Source organism: Helianthus annuus, chromosome 13, assembly GCF_002127325.2.
Source record: "Helianthus annuus cultivar XRQ/B chromosome 13, HanXRQr2.0-SUNRISE, whole genome shotgun sequence".
Classification (NCBI taxonomy): Eukaryota; Viridiplantae; Streptophyta; class Magnoliopsida; order Asterales; family Asteraceae; genus Helianthus; species Helianthus annuus.
This window is the reverse complement of record NC_035445.2, coordinates 72,213,711-72,237,286: the sequence shown is the minus strand read 5'-3', so window position 1 is coordinate 72,237,286 and position 23,576 is coordinate 72,213,711. Positions and strand designations below refer to the sequence as shown.

The 23,576-nt window shown below is 35.1% G+C and overlaps 2 protein-coding genes and 1 long non-coding RNA gene across 3 annotated transcripts; all 3 read right to left on the bottom strand.

Annotated features, from left to right (window-relative positions):
* Nucleotides 1–535: 535 nt before the first annotated feature.
* LOC110901045 lies at nucleotides 536–2,308 on the bottom strand. Its single transcript, XM_035982225.1, has 8 exons — nucleotides 2,299–2,308; nucleotides 2,124–2,213; nucleotides 1,953–2,013; nucleotides 1,748–1,833; nucleotides 1,552–1,671; nucleotides 1,180–1,209; nucleotides 997–1,065; nucleotides 536–726 (listed from the first exon to the last, which is right to left on the bottom strand). The coding sequence occupies exons 1-8, from the start codon at nucleotides 2,306–2,308 to the stop codon at nucleotides 536–538; spliced, it is 657 nt and encodes a 218-aa protein (XP_035838118.1).
* Nucleotides 2,309–8,157: 5,849 nt separating this feature from the next.
* LOC110898156 lies at nucleotides 8,158–9,279 on the bottom strand. The gene is made up of 2 exons (XR_002569242.2): nucleotides 8,637–9,279; nucleotides 8,158–8,548 (listed from the first exon to the last, which is right to left on the bottom strand). It is a non-coding gene; the product is annotated as an uncharacterized LOC110898156 (long non-coding RNA).
* Nucleotides 9,280–16,116: 6,837 nt separating this feature from the next.
* Nucleotides 16,117–19,806, bottom strand: LOC110901044 (E3 ubiquitin-protein ligase HAKAI homolog). The gene is made up of 3 exons (XM_022147899.1): nucleotides 19,549–19,806; nucleotides 19,223–19,281; nucleotides 16,117–16,885 (listed from the first exon to the last, which is right to left on the bottom strand). Exons 1-3 carry the CDS (start codon nucleotides 19,804–19,806, stop codon nucleotides 16,117–16,119), a joined length of 1,086 nt encoding a protein of 361 aa, XP_022003591.1.
* Nucleotides 19,807–23,576: the final 3,770 nt, after the last annotated feature.

Below are 23,576 nucleotides of genomic sequence, written 5' to 3'. Positions count from 1 at the left end.
AACCATGAGTTTTTATCACACCTCCTCCAATGGTTTTTACACACTTTCACTGCGTCGATAATAACCTGGCACCAATCATGCTCTTTAAAGCTATGATCCATGTCAAACATGTACAACAATGTGTACATTGCTATGCCATTCATCGTGCAGCCCACCATCGTTGATATGAACAACATCACAAAATCCATCTGGAACATCTCTTCGTCCTCATCTTCGTACTCCGAAATTTTGCCTACCAGGTCTGTGCAGCTTATGATACTCCTGCTAAACCTTCCTCTCCACCGGGATATCAACGGATGCTTAGAAGCTTCCTTGTTGTCAACGTTTACCCTAATTCCCCCACATGGTAACCCCAACAGTTTCCATACCGAATCCTTGTCAACCTTGATCGTTTGTTCGCCTAACCTGATAACCATGTTTTTTGTATCTAGACGATTGACTACAAAATGCCCTAAAGCAGATTTAATTACATCCACCTTCAGCTTCAGAATCTTACCAAACCCCATCCGTCGAACAATATTCCGTTGCGTCGTTGTCATCTTCTTAATAGCTTCGCACAACTTCTTTGGTGACGTTCGCGTCCTAATCCCGGGCAACTGATGATTTTTTTCCCTCTTCGACGCTTTACAGATTTCAATTTTTTGCGCTTATCTTCTTTCTTGGAATGCCGGGTTTTATACTTAAACAAATCATCCAACACCCGGTTTCTTTTATCTCCCTTGTCATCTGTTCAATATTCATGAACCAAATTTTATGTTAACAGATTACACAAAACAACAGATTATTAAAAGTAACTTTTTTTCCAACACTGAATTACCTCCTTTTCTGTCATCCTTGTTACTCCTCTTTCGTTTTCCTAACCGACCAGATTTTTTGTGCAGGGTTGAACGCGATTCAGCTTCCCTTGTTATTAAAAAAATAACAAAAGGTAAGGGTTTGCTAAACTAGTACACATACCTTACATATTCAATTTTCTCAACGAAAAGGTGTACATACCTTTCATTTCACCTGCATCAGAAGCTACTGTCCTTTTATTCGTTGTATCACCCTCACCAGCACATTTCCCTAAGATAACCCAAAAAATGCCCAACGGATTCAAACTACAGATTATATTATACCGTTCCTTTTCTGATAGTCACAACTAAAAACTTAAAACTCATTATACACATGTGTTTTTACCTTTGTTTTCAGTCTCTTCGTTATTGTCACCTAAGTAAAGATTCATGAAATTAAAATCAATTTGTAGTTTACTAATCAATTATCTTTGAATGCTAACCTTCTGATTTCTCCATGAACGGTACCCGAATTGCCTAAACCTTATTTTTTCACTCTTTTTGCTCGACTTCCTGTCCGTATGAATGGTTGATTGTCCTCTTCATTTGGTAACTTCATGTTCTGTGCAGGTCTATCTTCCGGTTGTTCTCTAGGCTTACCAACTATTCATGTAATTCACCAAACATTGTAAGTACACATTCCAAACCGCAGGTTTTAAAAACCGTAGCTATCTAAAACATGTATCATTTTTACACAGCCCTCTTCTAACAAAGTTACCTTCGTTGCTCGTCTCACATTTCTGATTCTTTCTTGTTGAATTACCATCGTCATAACTCTTATTGAACTCTTCATTAACTGATGCGTTGGCACGTTCCCCCTCTTTATTCTTATGGCCTGCTACATGTTACCAAAAAAACATAATTAAGTGTAACTCTTACATCTTACACAATCAAAGCATGTTAACTACTCTTACACTCTTCTTTACGCCATTTTTCTTTTAGTCTCCGAAAGTACTCAGCTCTCTCTAATATAAACTGCTTTTTTCTTCTATCCTCTCCGCTGTCAAACAAAAATAACAGTTATACAACAATATATATCAGTCAACCAGAAAATAAAAACCAGAACAACTTTTAGTGTAGTGTCTCTTTTTACTACTTGTTTCAAAAGGATCATCAGACAACGCATGTGTTGCCTTTTCATGGTCAATGATCTGGATGTCACCTTTCTTCATCTTGTCAGCTGATCAAAACAAAAGCCAATTAGTTGCTGAAGATTGTGTCGTACAAACGTTCACCTTTTTACTACTAGCTAACCCAACAAATAACATATTAAAAGTACAATAACTTTACTTTCTTCATCATCAGAACATATAATTGGGTCTTCTGCTTTGTTTACAAATCTTGATTTCCATTTACCAGCTATACGTTGGCTTTTCCGCCCTACATGTTTATATCAACATCTTTTAAAGCAAGACTTTCTCGTTTAAATATTTTTAGTTCATTGGTATCTGATATATGCACTTACTAGTCCTCATATTGATCTTTTTAAATCACCTAAAAGAAACCATGGAAAACAATCAAATGACAAAGTATTAGAACCAAAGACGATTAAACAGAAACTATTATCAGAATAAGTATTTAATTCTATGATAAGAGAAAAAAAAACCAGGTTTCAAATTCTATCCCATTACCTACGTATATGTATCTATCAGACAGGTTAATATTAAAACACATGGGTATTTCCACCCCTTACACATGTGTATTGGTATATCTGATTTAGTATCCAATCCCAACCACATATCCTATGTAATCCTTGACTTTCAACAACTTGTATACACATGTGTATTTTCCACCCCTTACACATGTGTATTGGTATATCACTATCCTATGTAATCCTTGAGTTTCAACAACTTGTATACACATGTGTTTTTTCCACCCCTTACACATGTGTATTGGTATATCAGATTCAGTATCCAATCCCACCCACATATCCTATGTAATCCTTGAGTTTCAACAACTTGTATACACATGTGTACTACTATCCCATACACATGTGTATAATTAGAATAGATAAGCAGACAGTTAACTCCAATTAAAAACAACCTCGTTTCAATAGATTTTTTAACAAAACTATGAAACAGAAGTAGAAGACTCTACTATTCTGACCCAAATACATACCAATTACTACTGTATACTATGTAAAGTGACAAAATACACAAATACTTCTTTGTGAAAAAGACAACAAACCATCCCAATGTTGTAAAAACTAAACAGATTTCGTAATCCCCAATTAGCAAGAAGAACAATAACGTATATACACTTGCTATTCAACATATCTGGATGATATAGGCTAAAGTTTTAATACCTACACACCTAATCGGTTACAATTTCTCACCAATCTAAGCAAACTAAGCCCTAGCTTATGGATTAAAGGTATTTCGGATCACTAGGGAGGATAACTCATAATCACTCGACACAAATATGTAATCGGCTTAAACATATAAACAAATAACACCTGTACATTACAAAATCACTAGAGAAACAGTTCGAGCCGACTGATTACGCAGATCGAACTGAACCCTAGGTTTTGAGTTGTGAAGATTAGTGTGTATAAAGACGGAACATTCAAAATCTTTGAACCATTACTACAAAATGTAGTTATACCTTGCTTTGATGATGCTTCTTGAGTTTTCCCCAGTTGTAGAAATCGCCAATAAAGGAGAGAGGTTGAAGACGGTTGTTTTTTGTTTGATGAAAGAGGTTATGAGTTGAAAGGTGGTTTTGATAGGTTGAAGCTATACACAATCTATAACTGTGTAGCCTATTATTACGGGATTCAAATTTCTACATTTAATCATTACAAAGTTTCGCGGCAATCAATGTGATTTCAGAGATTGCATTTTACATTTATGCCCTTAAACGGTTATCAAGTTGCAATTTTATGTTTTTTATTAATTAAAAAACCATTTAAATCCTATAATCAAGATCTCATTATCCAACGGTCAGGATCTGTTCGTTTTTGTTCACAATTTAAACATGGTTCACTCTTGATCCCTACCCTATATATATATATATGTAAGGTTTAATTAAAAACCACTAGCTAAAGTGAAAACCTAAAAACTAACTAAAAAAGCCTAAAGAACATACCAATTTTTTTTTTTACGAATTTTCGCTAGTTTTTGTGTATAAAAAAAAAATTTTCAAAAAAAAAAAAAAAAAAAAAACAATTTGTAGTGCACATGTGTTATGTATGTGTACTACACATGTGTATTATTACACATGTGCATTACAATTTTTTTTTTGAAAAAAAGTTTTTTTATATATAAAAAATAGCGATTTTTAATAAAAAAATTGTAAAAAAAATTGGTATGTTTTTTGGGCTTTTTTAGTTAGTTTTCGAGTTTTCGTGATAAAAGCAGTTTTCACTTGAACATTCCCCTATATAGTATAGTATAGTGAGTGGGGATCCTACGGAAAGTGTGTTTTTCCTAGCAAGTCTAGGAAGCGATCTGGGTCATCCAATGGGTGTGTTTAATGATTGAGATCATCTTGGTGGCATTTTGGTAATATGTGTTTCTTAAAAATAGGATTATTTAATTAATCAGGGGTAGATATGTCATTTAGCTTATTTTAAATATGGAAATAATTGTCATTCCATAACCACCCCACATTTCTTGCGATTTTTTCTTTCTCTCTCTCTCTCTCTCTCTCTCTCTCTCTCTCTCTCTTCCTTCTATCCTTCATGAAGAAACACATCAAGAAAACACATCGTATTAATCTGCTTGCTGTTAAAACACAACGTCAAGAAATCCTCCAGCATGGATGGATGGTAAAACACAAGGTATGAATCTGCTTACTGTTAAAACACAACTGTATGAATCTGAATGCTAAAACACAACTGTATGAATCTGCTTGCTGTTAAAACACAACTGTATGAATCTGAATGCTAAAACACAACTATATGAATCTGCTTGCTGTTAAAACACAACTGTATGAATCTGCTTGCTGTTAAAACACAATTGTATGAATCTGATTGCTGTTAAAACAAAACTGTATGAATCTGAACGCTAAAACACAACTGTATGAATCTGCTTGCTGTTAAAACGCAACGTCAAGAACATTCTGGTGGTTTCCAGACATAATTAAAAATTGATACAAACCAGATAATAGTAAACAGAAAACGAAGTGTATTTGCCATATCCGCAATCAAGAATTGTGTTTGAAGCCATAACTATCTCTCACGTAAAAAATGATTTACGAATAAAGTTGATCAAGATTGTGAAAGGAACGAATGAGAATTTGATTGATATTTACATCTGGTAGTAATTCGCAAATCATGGACAATCAGTTACCATAATCGTGCATAGTTAGTTAATGAGATATAAATTCCAAAACTAAAATAAAATGTCAAATTACACAATTGCCCTTTTAGTTAAATCCTTCAATGCCACATGTCACGTTCTGATTGCTTCCTAGACTTTCAAGGAAAATAAGGCTTTCTACCCAACTCCTAGTATAGTATATAGTATAGTATAGTATAGTATAGTATAGTATAGTATAGTATAGTATAGTATAGTATAGTATAGTATAGTATAGTATAGTATAGTATAGTATATATAGTATAGTATAGTATAGTATAGTATAGTATAGTATAGTATAGTATAGTATAGTATAGTATAGTATAGTATAGTATAGTATAGTATAGTATAGTATAGTATAGTATAGTATAGTATAGTATAGTATAGTATAGTATAGTATAGTATAGTATAGTATAGTATAGTATAGTATAGTATAGTATAGTATAGTATAGTATAGTATAGTATAGTATAGTATAGTATAGTATAGTATAGTATAGTATAGTATAGTATAGTATAGTATAGTATAGTATAGTATAGTATAGTATAGTATAGTATAGTATAGTATAGTATAGTATAGTATAGTATAGTATAGTATAGTATAGTATAGTATAGTATAGTATAGTATAGTATAGTATAGTATAGTATAGTATAGTATAGTATAGTATAGTATAGTATAGTATAGTATAGTATAGTATAGTATAGTATAGTATAGTATAGTATAGTATAGTATAGTTATAGTATAGTATAGTATAGTATAGTATAGTATAGTATAGTATTAGTATAGTATAGTATAGTATAGTATAGTATAGTATAGTATAGTATAGTATAATTCAAAAGTGTGAGAAGTGTGAGAAATATTGTGGAGATAACATGTGTCCTCAATCTAAATTAATTCAAAAGGGTAAACAAGTAATTTTCTTATTGATTTAATTAATTGGTAACCTTCCATAAACACCACCGTTAATTATAGGAATACGAATTAAGAATTAATCTACGAATTTGTGTCATCTCGTTCATCAATTAGTAATTCTGAAGATCGCAGAATGAAAATTTATAGAGTGTTATATAGTGATGGATGCAGAATGAAGGTTTTTATATAACACTACAAATCTCTATAAAACACTACGAATAGCACATAACACCATATAACCCTTTTATAACTCTATAATACTACAACATTATATATAACACTGCAATCACCATTCAGAACTGTATAGTGTTATATATTTTTATATAGTGTTATATAGTGTTATATGATGGATGTGTAGTGTTATATAGTGTTATATGGTGTTATATGGTATTATATGGTGTTATATAGTGTTATAGTGTTATATTTTTCTGATAGCATGTCTATGATAGATGTATAGTGTTATATATTGTTAGTGGAGGGTTCAAATGAGAAGAATTTTTTTGTAGGAAGAAAAAAGAAGAAGTTTCAACCAATAAGAATGCTTCATTTTACTTCATTTAATATTTGTATTTAATTTTAATATAAAGGTATATTGGTAAACTTACATAAATCATTAATTTGTATTCTTCTCTTTTAATAACTAACTAAATTAAATTTGTAACTCCTTTTCAAAATATATAATTTTTCCAAATTAAAAAAACAACTTAATTTAAAGTGTAGAATAAATGACTAGTTGTGTAGGATATATTTCGAGGTGTGTAGGATAAATTTCGATTGTGTAGGATAAAATTCTATAATGTGTAGGGTATATGGTAGGAAAATTTTGATATGTGTAGGTTTTGTAGATTATATGTAGGATAATTAATGATTAGTTGACTAATTAATTAAATAGAGAAAAATTATTGATATGAGTTATAAATGAAATAGTATTTTACTAATATTCCCTTTCTTCTTTTTCTTCTCACACAAAATTTCTTCTCAAATGAACAATCCCCTATATATATATATATATATATATATATATATATATATATATATATATAGAATTGCGCTAAAATAAGAACCACCTCGAGTTGTAAGAACCGCGAGAACTTTTTGATCCGGACCGAGGTGGACCAAATTTTTTTTCATAAACGTAGATGCATGTATTATAAACACATTTGTAAAAAAAATTCAAAAAAAAAATGTCGTGTGTGTAGTTTTGAGCACCACAAGTTTGTGTTTACGGTACCCGTAAATTTTTCGGTTAGATTTACGGTACCCGTAAACACAAACTTGTGGTGCTCAAAACTACACATACGACATTTTTTTTGAATTTTTTTTTTACAAATGTGTTTATAATACACGCAACTACGTTTTTGAAAAAAAAAATTGGTCCACCTCACCCCGCACGGTGTAGTTCTCACGGTTCTTACAACTCGAGGTGGTTCTCATTTTAGCGGTCCCCTATATATATATATATATATACATATACGAGGTCGTGTTAGTTGTCACGAGTTAGAAATACATAGATTGATAATGATAGGTATTCAAAATGTCTTACATGATTCGGTAATATACCGTTGTAGTTTTCGTAGGATGGAAGTAAATAAATATATATACATATAATTATATGGATCTGTTGTTATCGAACCAATAATATCGTCTGCTAAAATCTTTCGGAAAGGTGTCATGCTTCGTTTAGAAGTTTGAAATAAATATAAATTATTATATTTATTGTTACAAAAGTATACAAATACGAGATTTGAGACAAATATAACAATTATATTGTATAAACCTAAATGAGTTAGCGACGTTTAGAATAAACATAAACGTTTATATTTGTTTTATAAAATACATCCGAGTATTGGGCGTTTGAAATAAATAAAATAAGGTTCAAGTGTTGTTCAAATAAACGTAAGTAACATTTATTTCCTATGAGTTTTCGTTAACTAGTAAACGTCGCCAAAATAGTAATATCGTCTGTATTTTATCTTATAAGAAACCTTGGATTTTTTTTATAAGTGTCGTTTTTGAAATAACATACGTTTTTTTCGGATTTTTATGAATATCGGGCAGAGTTTCCTCTGTTTTCTGGATGATCCCGACAATGGAGTGTCGATAAAGTTTTTCAAGATTCATCAATATTTCAATTGATTCAATCAATATATAATAAATTTTCGACAAAATAAAATATAGATAAACACTAGAGGTATCGGTCGAGCTCGATTCGCGTAGTCTAAAAGTCTAAACAAAACTATATCGATCTAAACTAAATCTCGCGTCATTAAAACTTTATAGGATCTTTGTTGACTGTTGTTGACTGCGTTGAACGTCTGTTGACTGAGTCGACCCGCTAAGTTGACTGACTCGTTCAACTAAGTTGGCTCGAACCACTGAGTTGACCCGTATTGACTGCTTTTGACTCGTGTTGCTTGAGTTGACTAAGTCTGGCCGAGTCAAACCGAGTTGAACCAATTCTGAACCGAGAACTGAGTCGAGCCACTGTGAACCCTAACTAACCACAACTTCAAACGAAACCAAAATATCAGATCTAAAACCCGAAAAAAGTGGATCTCACTAAGACGAACATAAAACAATCTGAGAACATCTTACCCGGACCCGACTTAACTGAACCGAACTACTCGTGTGTTGACCCGAGTCGTATTGCTTCGTCGGTCGGAATAACCGTGCCGCCACCGCCGCCGTAACACTGAAGCCTTCATCAACAACATCGCCAATATCAACTCATCATCGCCCTTATCAACAACATTTCATCATCATCATCAAATTTTCAGAAATTAACAAGAAAAGGGGGGGTACCAGAAAACTTGTCGGAAAAACGTAGCACCACCGCCGGAGATCAACTGGTCACTCTTGTCGCCTGAAATTCTGCCCTGTCAGTCCTTCTCTTTGATTTTCTCTCGGTTTCCTCTCTCTCTCTCTCTCTCCCCGTCTTTCTCCCCGTCTCTCTGATCTGTTTCATCTCGCCGCCGTACGCCACCACCCTTCGGTGGTGGCCGGCTGTTTATTGGAGGTAAATGGAGGTAGAGCGACAGTTAAAATGTAACAGGGGGTTTGGGAGTGTTGCTCGTCGGAGAAGAAGGGTTGATTTGTGATTTCGTCGAGGATTGTTGGTGTCTCGACGGAGGAGTGTGGTTTGCCAGCAACCGGTTAACGACCGGACTTTACTCCGGTCACCGGAGTTTAGAGAGAGGAGCAGAGGTTTTCTTTGGGTGTGGCTGAAGATGAAAAGAGAAGGGTTATGGTTTTGAAGTTTATAAATGGGGTTATATACCAGGTATTGTAAATGGGCTTGGGCCCAGGGCCCATAAGCCCGTTACCAGTGTTCTCAACCCGATCACATCTCCGAAGCCTGTTTCCACACCCGAGTGTCGTAAAATAGAGTTTTTTGGAACCGAAGCGCTAAAATTGGTGTAGTATATCGTATTTAGACACGTATGATCGTCGCCGCGTTAAAACACGTAAAATGTTCCGTTTGTTGTTTCTAACTCGTTTTTCGTTCAGTTTTCAACTATGGGTAATAAAATACTATTGGCTATTGAGATACATTAGGGCCTAATATGATCTATTAAGGACATATGCGATCTACTATTGGCCATTGTGGCCCAAAATGGGTTGTAAGTCATATACGGTCTACTATTGTCTATTAAGATACATTAGGGCCTAATATGATCTATTAAGACATATGCGATCTGCTGTTGGCCGTTGTGATCCAATAAGCTCCAGTATGGTCTATTAAGACATATGTGATCTACTATTTGGCATTGTGATCCAATAAGACCTATTGTGGTTCATTAAGACGTATATGATTTACTACCATCCATTGTGATCAATTAAGGCCCAACATGGTCCATTATTACATATATGATCGGTTTATTGTCCATTGTGATCCATTAAGGCCCAATATAGCTTATTAAGACGCATATGGTTTACTATTGTCCATTATATTCTATTAAGGCCCTATATGTGCCATTAAGACATATATGACGTATTAGTATTATCAGTTATGATGCATTAAGGACATATATGGTCCATTAATAGTTTTCATGATTGATATTGGAACATGATGGGCTTTAATATGTTGTATTGGGTGTTAAAGGATTATATAAGGTTCTAGTAAGTCATGTTATATCATAAGACATGTATGACCTACTATTGTTTATTGTGATTCAATAAGGCCCCACCGTAAAGCATGTATGATCTACTATTGTCTATTGTGATCCGTTAAGGCCTAATATAGCCCATTGATACATTTATGATCTAGTATTGGCCATGGAGGTCCATAAGGCCCAATATGGTCCATTAAGACATGTACGATCCAATACTGGCCATTGTAATCCATTTAGGCCCAATGTGGTCCATTAAGACATAAGTGATCCACAATTAGCCATCGTGTACCATTAAGGCCCATATGGTCCATTAAGACATGTATTATTGACTATTGGCCATTGTGATCCATTAAGTCCCAATATAGTCCATTAATAAATTTTGATCTACTATTGACCTTTTGATCCATTAAGGCCCAATATGGTTCATTGAGACACATATAATTCACTATTGGCCAATGTGACATATCAAATCCCAATAAGGTCCATTAAAACATATACGATCCACTATTGTCCATTGTGATTCATTTAGGCCTAATATGGTCCATTAAGACATGTGTGATCTACTATTGTCCATTGTGATCCTTTAAGGCCTAAACCTATTAACTTATTTAAAAAGTCGTTAAGGAGAAATATTGTTTGTAAAAGTATCAAGTGTCCTATTAAGGTGTATTATAATAACACCATAATGATTAAGCGTCCTATAAAGGTTAAAGTTATAAGACCCTAGTGTCAAGTGTCCTATTAAGTTATGTTATAATAGAACTCTAGCGAATAAGCGTCCTATAAAACTGATGTTTTATGACTCAAATATCAGGTGTCCTATTACGGTGTATTATAATAACACCACAATGATTAAGCGTTCTATAAAGGTTAAATTTATAAGACCCAAGTGTCAAGTGTCTTTTTAAGTTATATTATAATAAAACTCTAGCGAATAAGCGTCCTATAAAACTAATGTTTTATGACTCAAATATCAAGTGTCCTATTATGGTGTATTATAATAACACCACAATGATTAAGCATCGTATAAAGTTTAAAGTTATAAGATCCAGGTATTAAGTGTCCTATTAAGGTAAGTTCCAATATGACTTCAACTAGAAAAGGTTCTATAACAATGAACATTTATGACTTAACTACAACATGTCCTATTAAGTTATGTTATAATAGGACCCCAGATGATCAAGTGTCCTAATACAGGATTACATAATGTGACATTAATAATTAAATGTCTTATAAAGTATTTTATTAGGATCTACATTTTAAGTGTCCTATTAAATTATACAATAATAGGACCCCAAAAAATCATCCATCCTATTAAATAGTTTTTTAGGACACCTGTTTAGTAGAGTATATTATAAAAGGACCCCAAAAGTTCATTAATCCTATTAAATAGTTTTTTAGGACCCTATTAGCGTCCCACAGAAAAGGTCCTAAAAAGCCATTTTTGTTGTAGTGACTAAAGGAAAAGAATTGAAAGATATTCCCGTAGTATCTCAATTCTCAGATGTTTTTTCCAAAAGAATTACCTGGATTACCACCAGATAGAGAAGTTGAATTCCGAATTCACCTACTACCAGGGACCGCACCAATTGCCAAGGCACCTTACCGTTTAGCACTAGCGGAGATGCAAGAACTGAAAAAATAATTGGACGAACTTCTGGAGAAAGGTTTCATATAGCCTAGTTCATCGCCATGGGGAGCACCAATCTTGTTTGTCAAGGAAAAGGACAGGTCAATGCGTATGTGCATTGATTACCGAGAATTGAACAAAGTCACGATTAAAAATCGGTACCCACTACCGAGAATCGATGATCTATTTGATCAACTTCAAGGGGCTCGATTCTTTTCTAAGATTGATTTACGCTCAGGATATCATCAACCGAAAGTACAGGATGAGGAAATTCCTAAAAGTGCTTTTAGAACAAGGTATGGTCATTATGAATTTACAATCATGCCATTTGGTTTAACCAATGCCCCAACCGCATTTATGGACATGATGAACAGAATATGTAAACCATATCTAGATAAATTCGTAATTGTCTTTATAGATGATATTTTAATTTACTCTAAGAGTAAAGAGGAACATGCAGCGCATCTGCATGCACTCCTTACATTGCTGAGAAAAGAAAAGCTTTATGCTAAATTCTCAAAATGTGAATTTTGGTTACAAAAGGTACAATTTCTTGGATATTTAGTTAATCATGAAGGAATTCATGTGGATCCCACAAAAATCGAGGCGATTACCAAATGGACAGTCCCTGAAACGGAGGTGAGAAGTTTTCTTGGACTGGCAGGTTATTATAGACTGTTTATCCGAGATTTTTCTAGAATAGCCATTCCCTTAACAAAACTGACATCTAAATCAGTTAAGTTTGAATGGGGACCAAAACAAGAAGAAGCTTTTAGAATTCTTAAGCAAAGATTAACCAACGCACCCATACTCACATTACCAGAAGGAACTAGAGACTTTATAGTCTATTGTGACGCTTCTAAGTTAGGTTATGGATATGTGTTGATGCAACGTCAAAAGGTTATAGCCTATGCCTCTAGACAACTTAAGAATCATGAAGAGAATTATACAACCCATGATCTAGAATTAGGAGCCATAATTTTTGCCCGTAAAATTTGGAGACATTACCTTTACGGTAGCAAGTTTACCATTTTCACCGATCATAAGAGTTTAAGATATGTTTTCGGGCAAAAGGAGTTAAATATGAGACATAGACGATGGATGTAAATTCTCAGTGATTTTGATTGTGATATCCAGTATCATGCAGGAAAGGCTAATGTAGTAGCTGATGCTTTAAGTCGAAAGTATCATGAAAAGCCAAGACGAGTACGTTCTCTTAAATTGAATTTGCAGATAGATTTAAATGAACAAATTAGAGAAATACAGGAATCAGTAATCAAGAACGATACTGAAAAATTAAAAGGAGTGATTAAGGAATTAGAACAAGGGACAGATGGAATTTGGAGATTCCATAAGAAAAGAATCTGGATACCCGAACAAGGAAACCTACGCCACCGAATTTTAGAAGAAGCCCATAAGTCTAAGTATACGATACATCCTGGTAATGATAAAATGTATCAAGACTTAACAAAGAATTTCTGGTGGATAGGAATGAAAAAGGATATAGCCACCAATGTTGCCAAATATCTAACCTGTTCACAGGTTAAAGCTGAACATCAGAAACCCTCAGGTTTATTACAACAACTAGAAATGCCTATATGGAAATAGGAATTGATAACAATGCACTTTGTTACCAAATTACACAAGACACGAAAAGGTAATGATACAATCTGGGTGATTGTAGACAGATTAACCAAGTCTGCTCATTTCTTACCAATGAAGGAAACTTTCAGTATTGAACAGTTAGCCAAGTTATATGTAAATGAAATAGCCTCATTACATGGAATTCCTTTATCTATTATTTCTGATAGAGATAGCCGTTTCACTTCTCATTTTTGGACTAGTTTCCAAAAAGCAATTAGAACCAAGTTAAATCTAAGCACTGCCTATCATCCCCAAACGGACAGACAAAGCGAAAGGACAATTCAGACAATGGAGGATATGCTTAGAGCTTGTGTAATTGATTTCGGAGGAAAGTGGGACAATCATTTACTATTAATAAAATTTTCCTACAATAACAGCTATCATACCAGTATCAATACTGCACCATTTGAAGCACTTTATGGACGAAAGTGCCAAACTCCAGTCTGTTGGGCAGAAGTTGGAGAAAAGCAACTGTCTGGACTAGAGATAGTACATTAAACAACTGACAAGATTATTCAAGTCAAGGAAAGACAAAAAGCAGCATGGGATCGACAAAAGAGCTATGCTGATAACAGACGAAAACCGTTGGAATTTCAAGTAGGAGATAAAGTGTTATTAAAAGTTTCTCCATGGAAAGCAGTGGTCAGATTCATAAAAAGGGGAAAGCTAAGCCCCAGGTATGTCGGACCTTTTGAGATTATTAGAAGAATAGGACCAGTAGCTTACCAGCTACAACTGCTAGAGGAAATGGCAGGAATACATAATGTATTTCATGTATGTAATCTCAAGAAGTGCTTAGCAAATGAATCATTAGTGGTACCTCTTAAGGACATAGAGGTAAATGAGAAACTTAAGTTTGTAGAGAAACCCCTACAGATCGAAGACAGAAAAATCAAGAATCTTAAACATAAGAGATTAGTTTTAGTCAAAGTGAAATGGGATTCCAAAAGAGGACCAGAGTACACTTGGGAGCTCGAATCAGAGATGCAGAGGAAATATTCACACCAGTTCCAGTAGACCTTGAGGACCAGATCTAAAACAAGGCGGGGAGGATATAACAAGCCTAAAATACCTATATATTAACAAAAATAAAAAAAAAACAAAATTTCATGTCGCTCGTAGGGCGCGACAGCTGGACACCAGGCGAAACCTCATTGTGCCACGTGTCCTAACGCGTGTGAGATCTACGGTGGTGATCGGTCAAGGCTAGAGCCCAGCCTAGGTCCCTCGCGGGTCGCGAGGGAATTAACAGCAGGCGTCGCGGGCCGCGAGCCGCCATGGTTCCAGCCTATAAATTGGGCGATCAAGCTCAGTTCAAACCGTTCAAAATCTTTCTTTCTCTCTCAAATATAATAGCAATAATACTCGGGTATTATACCCCTAAAAAGCGAACCTCTGCCTCGTTGTAAGTATTATAACCCCCGGTTACGTATTAGTTACTCTGCCCGATTGATCTAGAGCTCCGTAACGCATGTCAAGGCTCTGCCTGACTCAGTCGTTGGAGTTCTGTCTCGGGGGGTAAAGCTAATGTAAATTGGGTTATCTTACTAACACGTGTGCATTGTTTATTTTAATAGATTATAACCAGGAAGTCACCAGAAAGCATTAGTGTTATCTAAAATAGCAATGTGAGTACATCTTATTTTTGTAAACCTTTTTGTGAGTACATTCACTTTTTGTGATCTGTTTTTACAAAACCTCAATTGTTTTAAAGTATATTTAGCAGTGATTGAGTCCATGTATTCTACAATTACTGTTGGTATGTTGTGGTTTTGTATACATTACTTGTTACTACACTGTGAGTAGTAGCACTACCACAAGTCAGGATTGACAGTACTGTGGGTGGTAATTGGGTAGATAAAAACATTGTAATCGCTCTGAATATTGTAATCGCTCTCAATTGATTAAACTGGGATGCACTCGCCAGTATTTCTTGCTGATAAAACTTTTTAAAACGCGTTTCAGATAACAAAATGTGAAAGCCAAATAGAAGGCAGCTGAAGAGCACTGAAGGCTTGGAAAAGTGGCTATAAAAGTTACCTAAACAAGAAAGAAGCTTTATTTCAATAAATTGGGATTTATCCCTATAAACATATTCGTAATGGAAACTTGGGTTTTTCCCATGTATTTATTATTTATAAAAGTGTTGTGTTTTACTCTGATAAACTATTTCCTAACTACGGTTCTGATGTATTTCCGCTGTCAAATCAATAAACACCGATACCACTGATACTGTCCTCGCGGCCGCCCGCTTCCGGGGTAGGGGTCGGGGGTTGCCACAAATATGATATTCAAGTTTAATTTAAAGAACGTCTAGGAAACGACTTCTATAACATTTCTGTAGAGATAATTAGTGCCTTTATATTCTTGACTACGGTCAGGGCATGATAGCTAAAAGAGTGGTGACATGTTTGCACAAAGGATACTGCGCGCAGAAAGTAACAGGTTAATAAATAGTCTCAAAAAGAGCATAAGCCGATATAGATTATAGAAAAACAAAATATGACCATAAAGATTAAAGACATTTTTGCATGAAGCATTGAACCAAAAAGCAAAAACTAGCCATTGTCACAAGCTTGTTCATCAGAATAGTAGTCCACAGTCAGGATCATATAACAAACAACAGTTGAATGAACAGTCTCAAAATGTAGTAATTAAACAGGTAGGTAATCAACCCTTAAACACCTCATTAATCTTGACCATTTCCAAAACCGTCACACTTATCTTGTCCATGGTTACTCAAATCACCATCATGGAAATTGCCAAATGGCAGAGGTAGTGGCACCGCTGGTGACTGGTTTGCAGCCAAGACGCCGCCACCCCTTCCATCATTAGCATTCATCCCTTGTGATGGTAGACCTCCTTGAAGGAAACCAGCTTGATTCATAATCATAGAAGGATCAAACACTTGACCATTTGGTCCAACATTCAACAGTTGAGGATAACTCAATGACGACCCTTGTTGCACACCTGCTTCTGGAACCTGTTGACCCGCATAAAACGGTTGACCAAATGACCCGGGAGCCATTACATTCGGTACTGCAAAAGCAGATGGCTGGAGGCCAGTCATGGGGTAGTTCAAATTCGGTTGCTGCATGTGCATTGTAGTTGGCCTGTCCATAGCATTTGATGGGTTTGGGTTTGGTTGCATTAGTGACCTAATAGGAGCTGGAGGTTGGGGTTGGGACCATTGGGTGCGGTCTTCGCCATCTTCGGCTGGCTTTGGGATTGGAGCCAGAACTGTTGAGTCAGAAGTTTTTGGTTCTTTGGTGCTTGCGGCCACAGGCCCGTTTCCTTCCTTTTGAGGCTTTGAATTGAGAAGCTCTGGGTGATGAGCATGAACATGGGCCTTAAAATCAGCTTTATTTAAAAAGGATTTTAGACAAAGAGGGGCTGAACATAGGAACATGCCTTCCATCATTTTAACTGTCTGGATCTTCTGAATACGTTCCTCGCACCTATCATACAAAATAAAAAATGTTAATAATACTAATTGTAACAATAATTATAAACTAGCACACTCTTAGACTAAGAGCTACATGATGGGTTAACAAAATGGTAGGCCACCACTAGGCATTCCCCACCGACCAGTCCAACGGCGACGCGGAGTTACTCCTAGCACAATCCTATAGTAAATCACATGCCCTATAGTAAATCGACATGTGGTTTACTATATGTGTGGCCGGCCACATGAGGGAGGTAACTCACATGTCCTATAGTAAATCCGATGGTGGAAGGGTTTATACCCCAGACCTCCACAACATATTCCCACCTCCTTACCACAAGAGCACTATCTGTTGGGTTAATCTTGATGGGTTCGGGTCGAGTGCGGGTCAAGTCGGTTACGGGTCCAAAATATGGGTTATGGAGCATCAACTAACAGGCCAGTTTGACTGAGTTTAGAAGAAAAGAACGTGCAAAGGAATAAACGTTATTTCCAGCTAATAAGGAGGGAACGTGGACCTGATATTGCATGTGCATGGACTGAGTTTTTAGTTTGTTTGAGTATCACTATTATTTAGGATGAATCCAGTTGAATAGGTGATGGCACGTGGTGCATTTGTTTTATTTTTCTCTTTGCATGTTGCCTATTTAAAGGCATGTTTTGTTAATGAATAAATGGCTAGTCTTCCAATTTTGTTCTCTTCTCAATAGTTTACTTCTTTAATATCATTTCAAGCATAAATCAATAGTGTGTGGAGTGGGGCCTGAACCAACATTTGGTATCAGAGCAGAGGTTAAAGAAAGAGTGCCGTTTTGAGAGTCGGTGGCGAGAATGAGTGCAACCCTTTGGCTGTAGGACTGGAACAAAAAGCAGGGAAAGGGAAAATGCTGGTTGAATGAAATCAGCAAGAAAGTAAGAAGATGGTGACGTCCAGAAAGAAAGAAAGAAAGAAGCCGCTGATCAAAGAGGAAAGAGAGCAGGCCAAGAAAGAAGAAAGAAACAGAAAGAAATCGCGATTTCATTGGATCGCAAGAAAGGACCAGTGTTGTGCCGGTATGAAAGAAAGTCCGAAGAACTCGCCGGTGACAAGGAAGATAAAGACCGAAAGACACCGTCGTCGGGAAGGAGATACCGGCGTAAGAAAGACCGTTTCCGGAGAAGAAGGATTGAAGCCGTGAGAGATCGAACGGTATGACCGAGACCAAATCTGTTCTCTTCACCGGAAGTAAAGATCGAGACCGTAGGTGCGATAATGACCGGATACCGCACCAAGGTAGACCGAGACCGAGCGGTTGCCGCAGAAAGATCGTAGACCGAAATTTGTGAACCTATTTGAGACCGGAGGATTCACAATAGACCGACACAGGTGACGGGAGGCCGAAGATTCACCTGAGAAAGACCGTGATTGTGAACAAAGACTGAGAGTTCACATTAGACAGAGTCATGAACCGAAGACCGAAAGTGTTCACGTTAGAAAGAAAGAGAAGACCGAAACTATAGCGAACCTACGAGGTTCGTGTAGCAAGTATGTCATGTGTGGCTCGTAGCAAGAGAGAACGAGTTCGAATCAAACAAAGTTAGCAAGTTTAGCAAGAAAGCAAGAACGAGTTCCAGCAAGAAACAAGGAAGTAGCAAGAACGACATCAAGATTAAGGGGGTGATTGTTGGGTTAATCTTGATGGGTTCGGGTCGAGTGCGGGTCAAGTCGGTTACGGGTCCGAAATATGGGTTATGGAGCATCAACTAACGGGCCAGTTTGACTGAGTTTAGAAGAAAAGAACGTGCAAAGGAATAAACGTTATTTCCAGCTAATAAGGAGGGAACGTGGACCTGATATTGCATGTGCATGGACTGAGTTTTTAGTTTGTTTGAGTCTCACTATTATTTAGGATGAATCGAGTTGAATAGGTGATGGCACGTGGTGCATTTGTTTTATTTTTCTCTTTGCATGTTGCCTATTTAAAGGCATGTTTTGTTAATGAATAAATGGCCAGTTTTCCAATTTTGTTCTCTTCTCGATAGTTTACTTCTTTAATATCATTTCAAGCATAAATCAATAGTGTGTGGAGTGAACCAACACTATCGTGGGGACCTACATGATGGGTTTAACGTAGCTATAAATCAAAAACCATTTAGCCAATTTATATAAGCTTCTATCTTTTGAAGCACAATTACACTTTGCTTAATTTTTATAATTCTTTTTTGTAAACAATATCTAAATACAAATTCTATCTTATGTACCACAATTAGATTCAGCTTTTGATCCTCCTAGAATGATTGTAACCATAAAACTTAAGTCATCTTTGAAAACTAAAGGCATCATCATAGTAATATAGTATAAAATACTTACAAAAAGCATGTGGAGCCACTCCTAGCACAATCCAGGCAAAGTGCATGCTCACAAGGGATCTGCAAGAATCAGAGAACTTATGGTGAAAATTAAGAAAACCCTTAACTAAATGCGGATAATAAGGGTTAACAGGTCAAGTGGGTCTTTTTTTTTTTGGTACGGGTAGAAATGGGTCAGGTTGGATTGACCCGAACATTTTTAGTTCAATTATGTATTTATATTGTATAAATTAATTATGTTAAATATGACAGAAGCACCAACCATAAGCAAAAAGAACACAACTATGTACTATCAAATTAAATAAACCAAGGAATGTGACCACATACCATACGTCCATAAATCGCTATTGGAAAATCACACTGAGCACACATATGGACCCTTTGTCCAAGCGGGCGGCTAGACTTTTGACCAACAGTCTTGACAAGAGTAACACCACTAGCAGAACCAATACTTTTAGCCACCGGAAGCTCAGCCAGAACAAGGTGGTCAGGGCATGCAGCCGTCACTGTCTCCCCTGTTGCCGGTTTTGCTCCACTGCCACTTTCAGCAGCCGCAGCCTTGTTTCTGAGCCGGATTCTAAGCATCTGTACAAATCTGAATAGTTACTAGAGTATTATAATAGTCATAATGTTTATTACTGAAATGAATATAACATAAAAACTAAGAAAATGTTTCTTATTGAAATAAATAATGTCTATAATTCTAAGTGGAACAATGAGTATTCATCATGTGAACTATGAATTTTTTGTTTCCGCATAAGGAAAATGCCACATATAATGAATTACACTTGAACTTCATGATCAAGATTAATAGTTCTAACTACCGTATGGTGCAGATATTATGATAGACGCAAATTGGATATTTAGAACTGTATGTCTAAAAATGATATTCCTCATCCTAATGTAGAAAGATGAACATTTTAACAAATTAACATGTAAGAACTGTATGTGAGGTGAGCATACGATGAAAAACTTTAGTTAATTCCTCATTCTAAGAAGCAACATTGCAAACTCTTCAGCAAATTAAAACTTTAACCAATTCACCTTCACAAATTTATAAAAAAAAAATGAAATATAAAAAGTTAACAGCAACTGAATAAATAAACTAGTATACTCCACACATTTGAAATTTCTGTGGAATTTAACCTTTTCATAAGATGGTAGAAAGATAACTAAATCAGAAATTTGAACACATTAATCCTTTGAGTACAATGCTCATACATCAAAACTGATTTCATCTCTACAGCTCTACTCACAAATTTTACATAAACAAGTGTTTCGAGCTCATATGTCACTACAGAACATATTACCATTTACGTAAACTCTCCGTGTAAGGTTTATATATTGAACTGGATAATGTCTGTAATTTTAATAAAGATGCGTAGCTTAAGCGAACATAGTCTATACTATAAAGGTTGTATTATCCATCTCCGTATATGGAACAATGATTACTCAACATGACACATGAAAAGCTTTTATTTCTTGTTTTCAAATAGAAAAGAACACCACATGTAACAAATTTCAATAAAGGTTAATGATCAACATTACCCATCCTAGCATTTAGCAGCAGTAAACTAAAGACCAAATGATACAGATGTGACGATAGACACATATCAGATATTTCAAGCATACAATTATACATTCTATCAGGCAACACTAAACTAAATAGAAAAATTGGCCATATGTTATGATGGACAAAAAACAGATGTTAAGAGCATACGATTATACATTCGCTGCAAGAAGAATAGCTAAATTTCCTCATCTTAAGAAGCAGCATTGCAAACTCTTCACCAAATTAAAACGTTAAGCAATTTACCCCCACAAATTCATACACATATCCAAAGCTAAAAGCAAGTTAGACGAATAAACTAGGCTACTCCCCCCATTTAGGACGTCTGTAGAAATAAATATGTTCATAGAAACAAAACAACATCAATGTTAGAACACAACAATGATGCGTACGTATTATGCACAGACAAATCAAAAATCACATAAACATGTGCTTGAACGAATTGGATAATGTCTAAATTTCTAATTAAGATGCATAAATTTAGCAAAAACGTTTTATTCTAAAATGGTCGTATATTATCCGTTTCATGTATGAAACAATGTTTAACTTTGAAATTTTGTTTCCATAGAAGGAAAATGTCACATATAACGAACTTCACAGAGGTTTGTCATCAGCATTAGCTAGTCTAGCATTTTGCAGCACTAAACTAACCGTATGATTCAGATTTTTTGATAGACATAAATCGGACATTCAAAACATGTAGCGTTTAAAGATGATAATAAAATAAACCCAAATATAAGAAAGGTATGTAAGGCGAGCATACGATTATACATTCTTCTCCAAAAAAATGATCATAATCCTCATCCTGAGAAGATACATTGCAAACTCCTCACCAAATTAAAACTTTATAACCAATTTACCCCCACAAATTCATAATAAATATGTGAAGTTAAAAGCAATTTGGAAGAACAAACTAGGCTACTCACCTCAATTAGAAGGTATGTAGAATTTGATCATTTCATAAGAACAAAACGACATAAAAAGTTATTACACAACAATTGTGGGTCTCACTCGACGCAGTATCTCTATCTCTTGGGGATGAAGGTAAAGTTTCCCCTCATTTCTCTACCCTCCCCAGACCCTATGAGATATTGTTGGGTACGTATTTTTGTTTACGTGCTTTAGAGTGCAATATCACACCCCCAACATCCCACTATTTATGTAAACACTATGCATACTGTTTCTTATTGAAATACATAATGTCTATATTTCTAACAAAGATGTATGGTTTGAGCAAAAACGATTTAACCTAAAATGGCTGTATCATCCATTTTCCATATACGGAACAATGTTTATTGTCGAAGAAAACGTCACATAAAATGAATCTCGATCACCAGAGGTTCATGAACTTAGCAGCACTAAACAAACGACCATATAGAGCACATATTATGATGGAGACAAATTAGACATTCAGGACATGTAATGTATAAACATGATTAAAAAAAAAGAAAAAAAAATGAAATGTTAACATTGCAAACTCTTAACCAAATTAAACTTTAACCAATTCACCCCACAAATCCATAACATACATCAAAACTAATATCAATCTGGATACAAATTATTATTTATATCAATACTTACGTTATACGAACCAATAGAAACAAAAAAGTTTTAACCTGCTAATGTACTTTAACTTCATCAACTTCAGAAAGAACAAACAAATCAACTTAACAATCACTAATTTATGTGAAAATTTCAATCACCAAAATCTGACATAATTAAGAGTGAAAATCATAAAAAAAAAAAAATTAGAGATTCAGCAAAAGAAACTGTAAAACCCTAGCAGATCGATACATATATGTGTATATAAAAAGGATCGGTGCCAGTTATACGAACCAATAGAAACAAAAAATTTTAACCTGCTAATTCACTTTAAGTTCATCAACTTCAGAAAGAACAAACGAATCAACCTAACAATCACTAGTTTATGTGAAAATTTCAATCACCAAAATCTGACATAGTTAAGAATGAAAATCATCAAAAAAAAATTTAGAGATTCAGCAAAAGAAACTGTAAAACCGTAGCAGATCGGTACATGGATGCATGTATAAAAAGGATCGGTGCCAGTTAGATAAAGAAAGAGCAGAAGTAGGGTTACCGTCGAAAGTGAGAGAGTGGAGTGATATGAAAATAGAGACGATGAATGTTGCCGCCCGGAGACCAACAACGAGGGTTTCGGATTGCTTACTTTATATAGGTGCGGAGTGTGGAATTGAGTGTATTTTTGTGAACATAAAAAAATTTAAAATGTATTTAATTTTGCATGGTGATGTAATTAAGATGTTAATAATTAACTAGTTGGATTCCTTACGTTGCGGCGGGGTTTTAGATGGTATTAGTTTGGTTCGTTACAGTGTCAGTATGATTCCCGCACATGATACAACAACCAGAAGATATGCATCCAACAAGATATCAACGCTTGTTTTACGTGGATCGAAAAAAGCGAATACAGGTACCAATGTTAGTTCAATCAGCACTCGATATAGCTTACGGTACCAAAAAATACTCTATGGTGATACGTCAAGAAAATCATAAGAACGAATATATTGTATAAGTACCGATGTTGTTTATCAATTCGGTTCATCATGGTAGAATTCTAAAAAATCAATTATATTTTACGTGTTCGAATTAAACTTTTATGGAGTGATAGATAAAGAATTCTAAAGTATTATATTACATTACTAAGATAACAAGATAACGATGTCCCTTTATAAAATAAATAATTAAACGGTAAGGCAACTTAGATGGAATGTACCTTAATGCTTGGATCACATATATATTATTA

Bases quoted from the DNA above. Each gene is read 5' to 3' on its own strand.
- LOC110901045 (XM_035982225.1), bottom strand. The intron at 2,014-2,123 runs GTAAAGTTATTG...TGTTTTGATCAG, and splicing joins ATGTTCTGATGATGAAGAAA to CTGACAAGATGAAGAAAGGT. The intron at 1,672-1,747 runs GTAAGAGTAGTT...GGTAACATGTAG, and splicing joins AAAATGGCGTAAAGAAGAGT to CAGGCCATAAGAATAAAGAG.
- LOC110901044 (XM_022147899.1), bottom strand. From the start codon at position 19,806: ATGCTTAGAATCCGGCTCAGAAACAAGGCTGCGGCTGCTGAAAGTGGC. The intron at 19,282-19,548 runs GTATGTGGTCAC...TGATTCTTGCAG, and splicing joins TAGCGATTTATGGACGTATG to ATCCCTTGTGAGCATGCACT. The intron at 16,886-19,222 runs GTAAGTATTTTA...TTTGTATGATAG, and splicing joins AGTGGCTCCACATGCTTTTT to GTGCGAGGAACGTATTCAGA.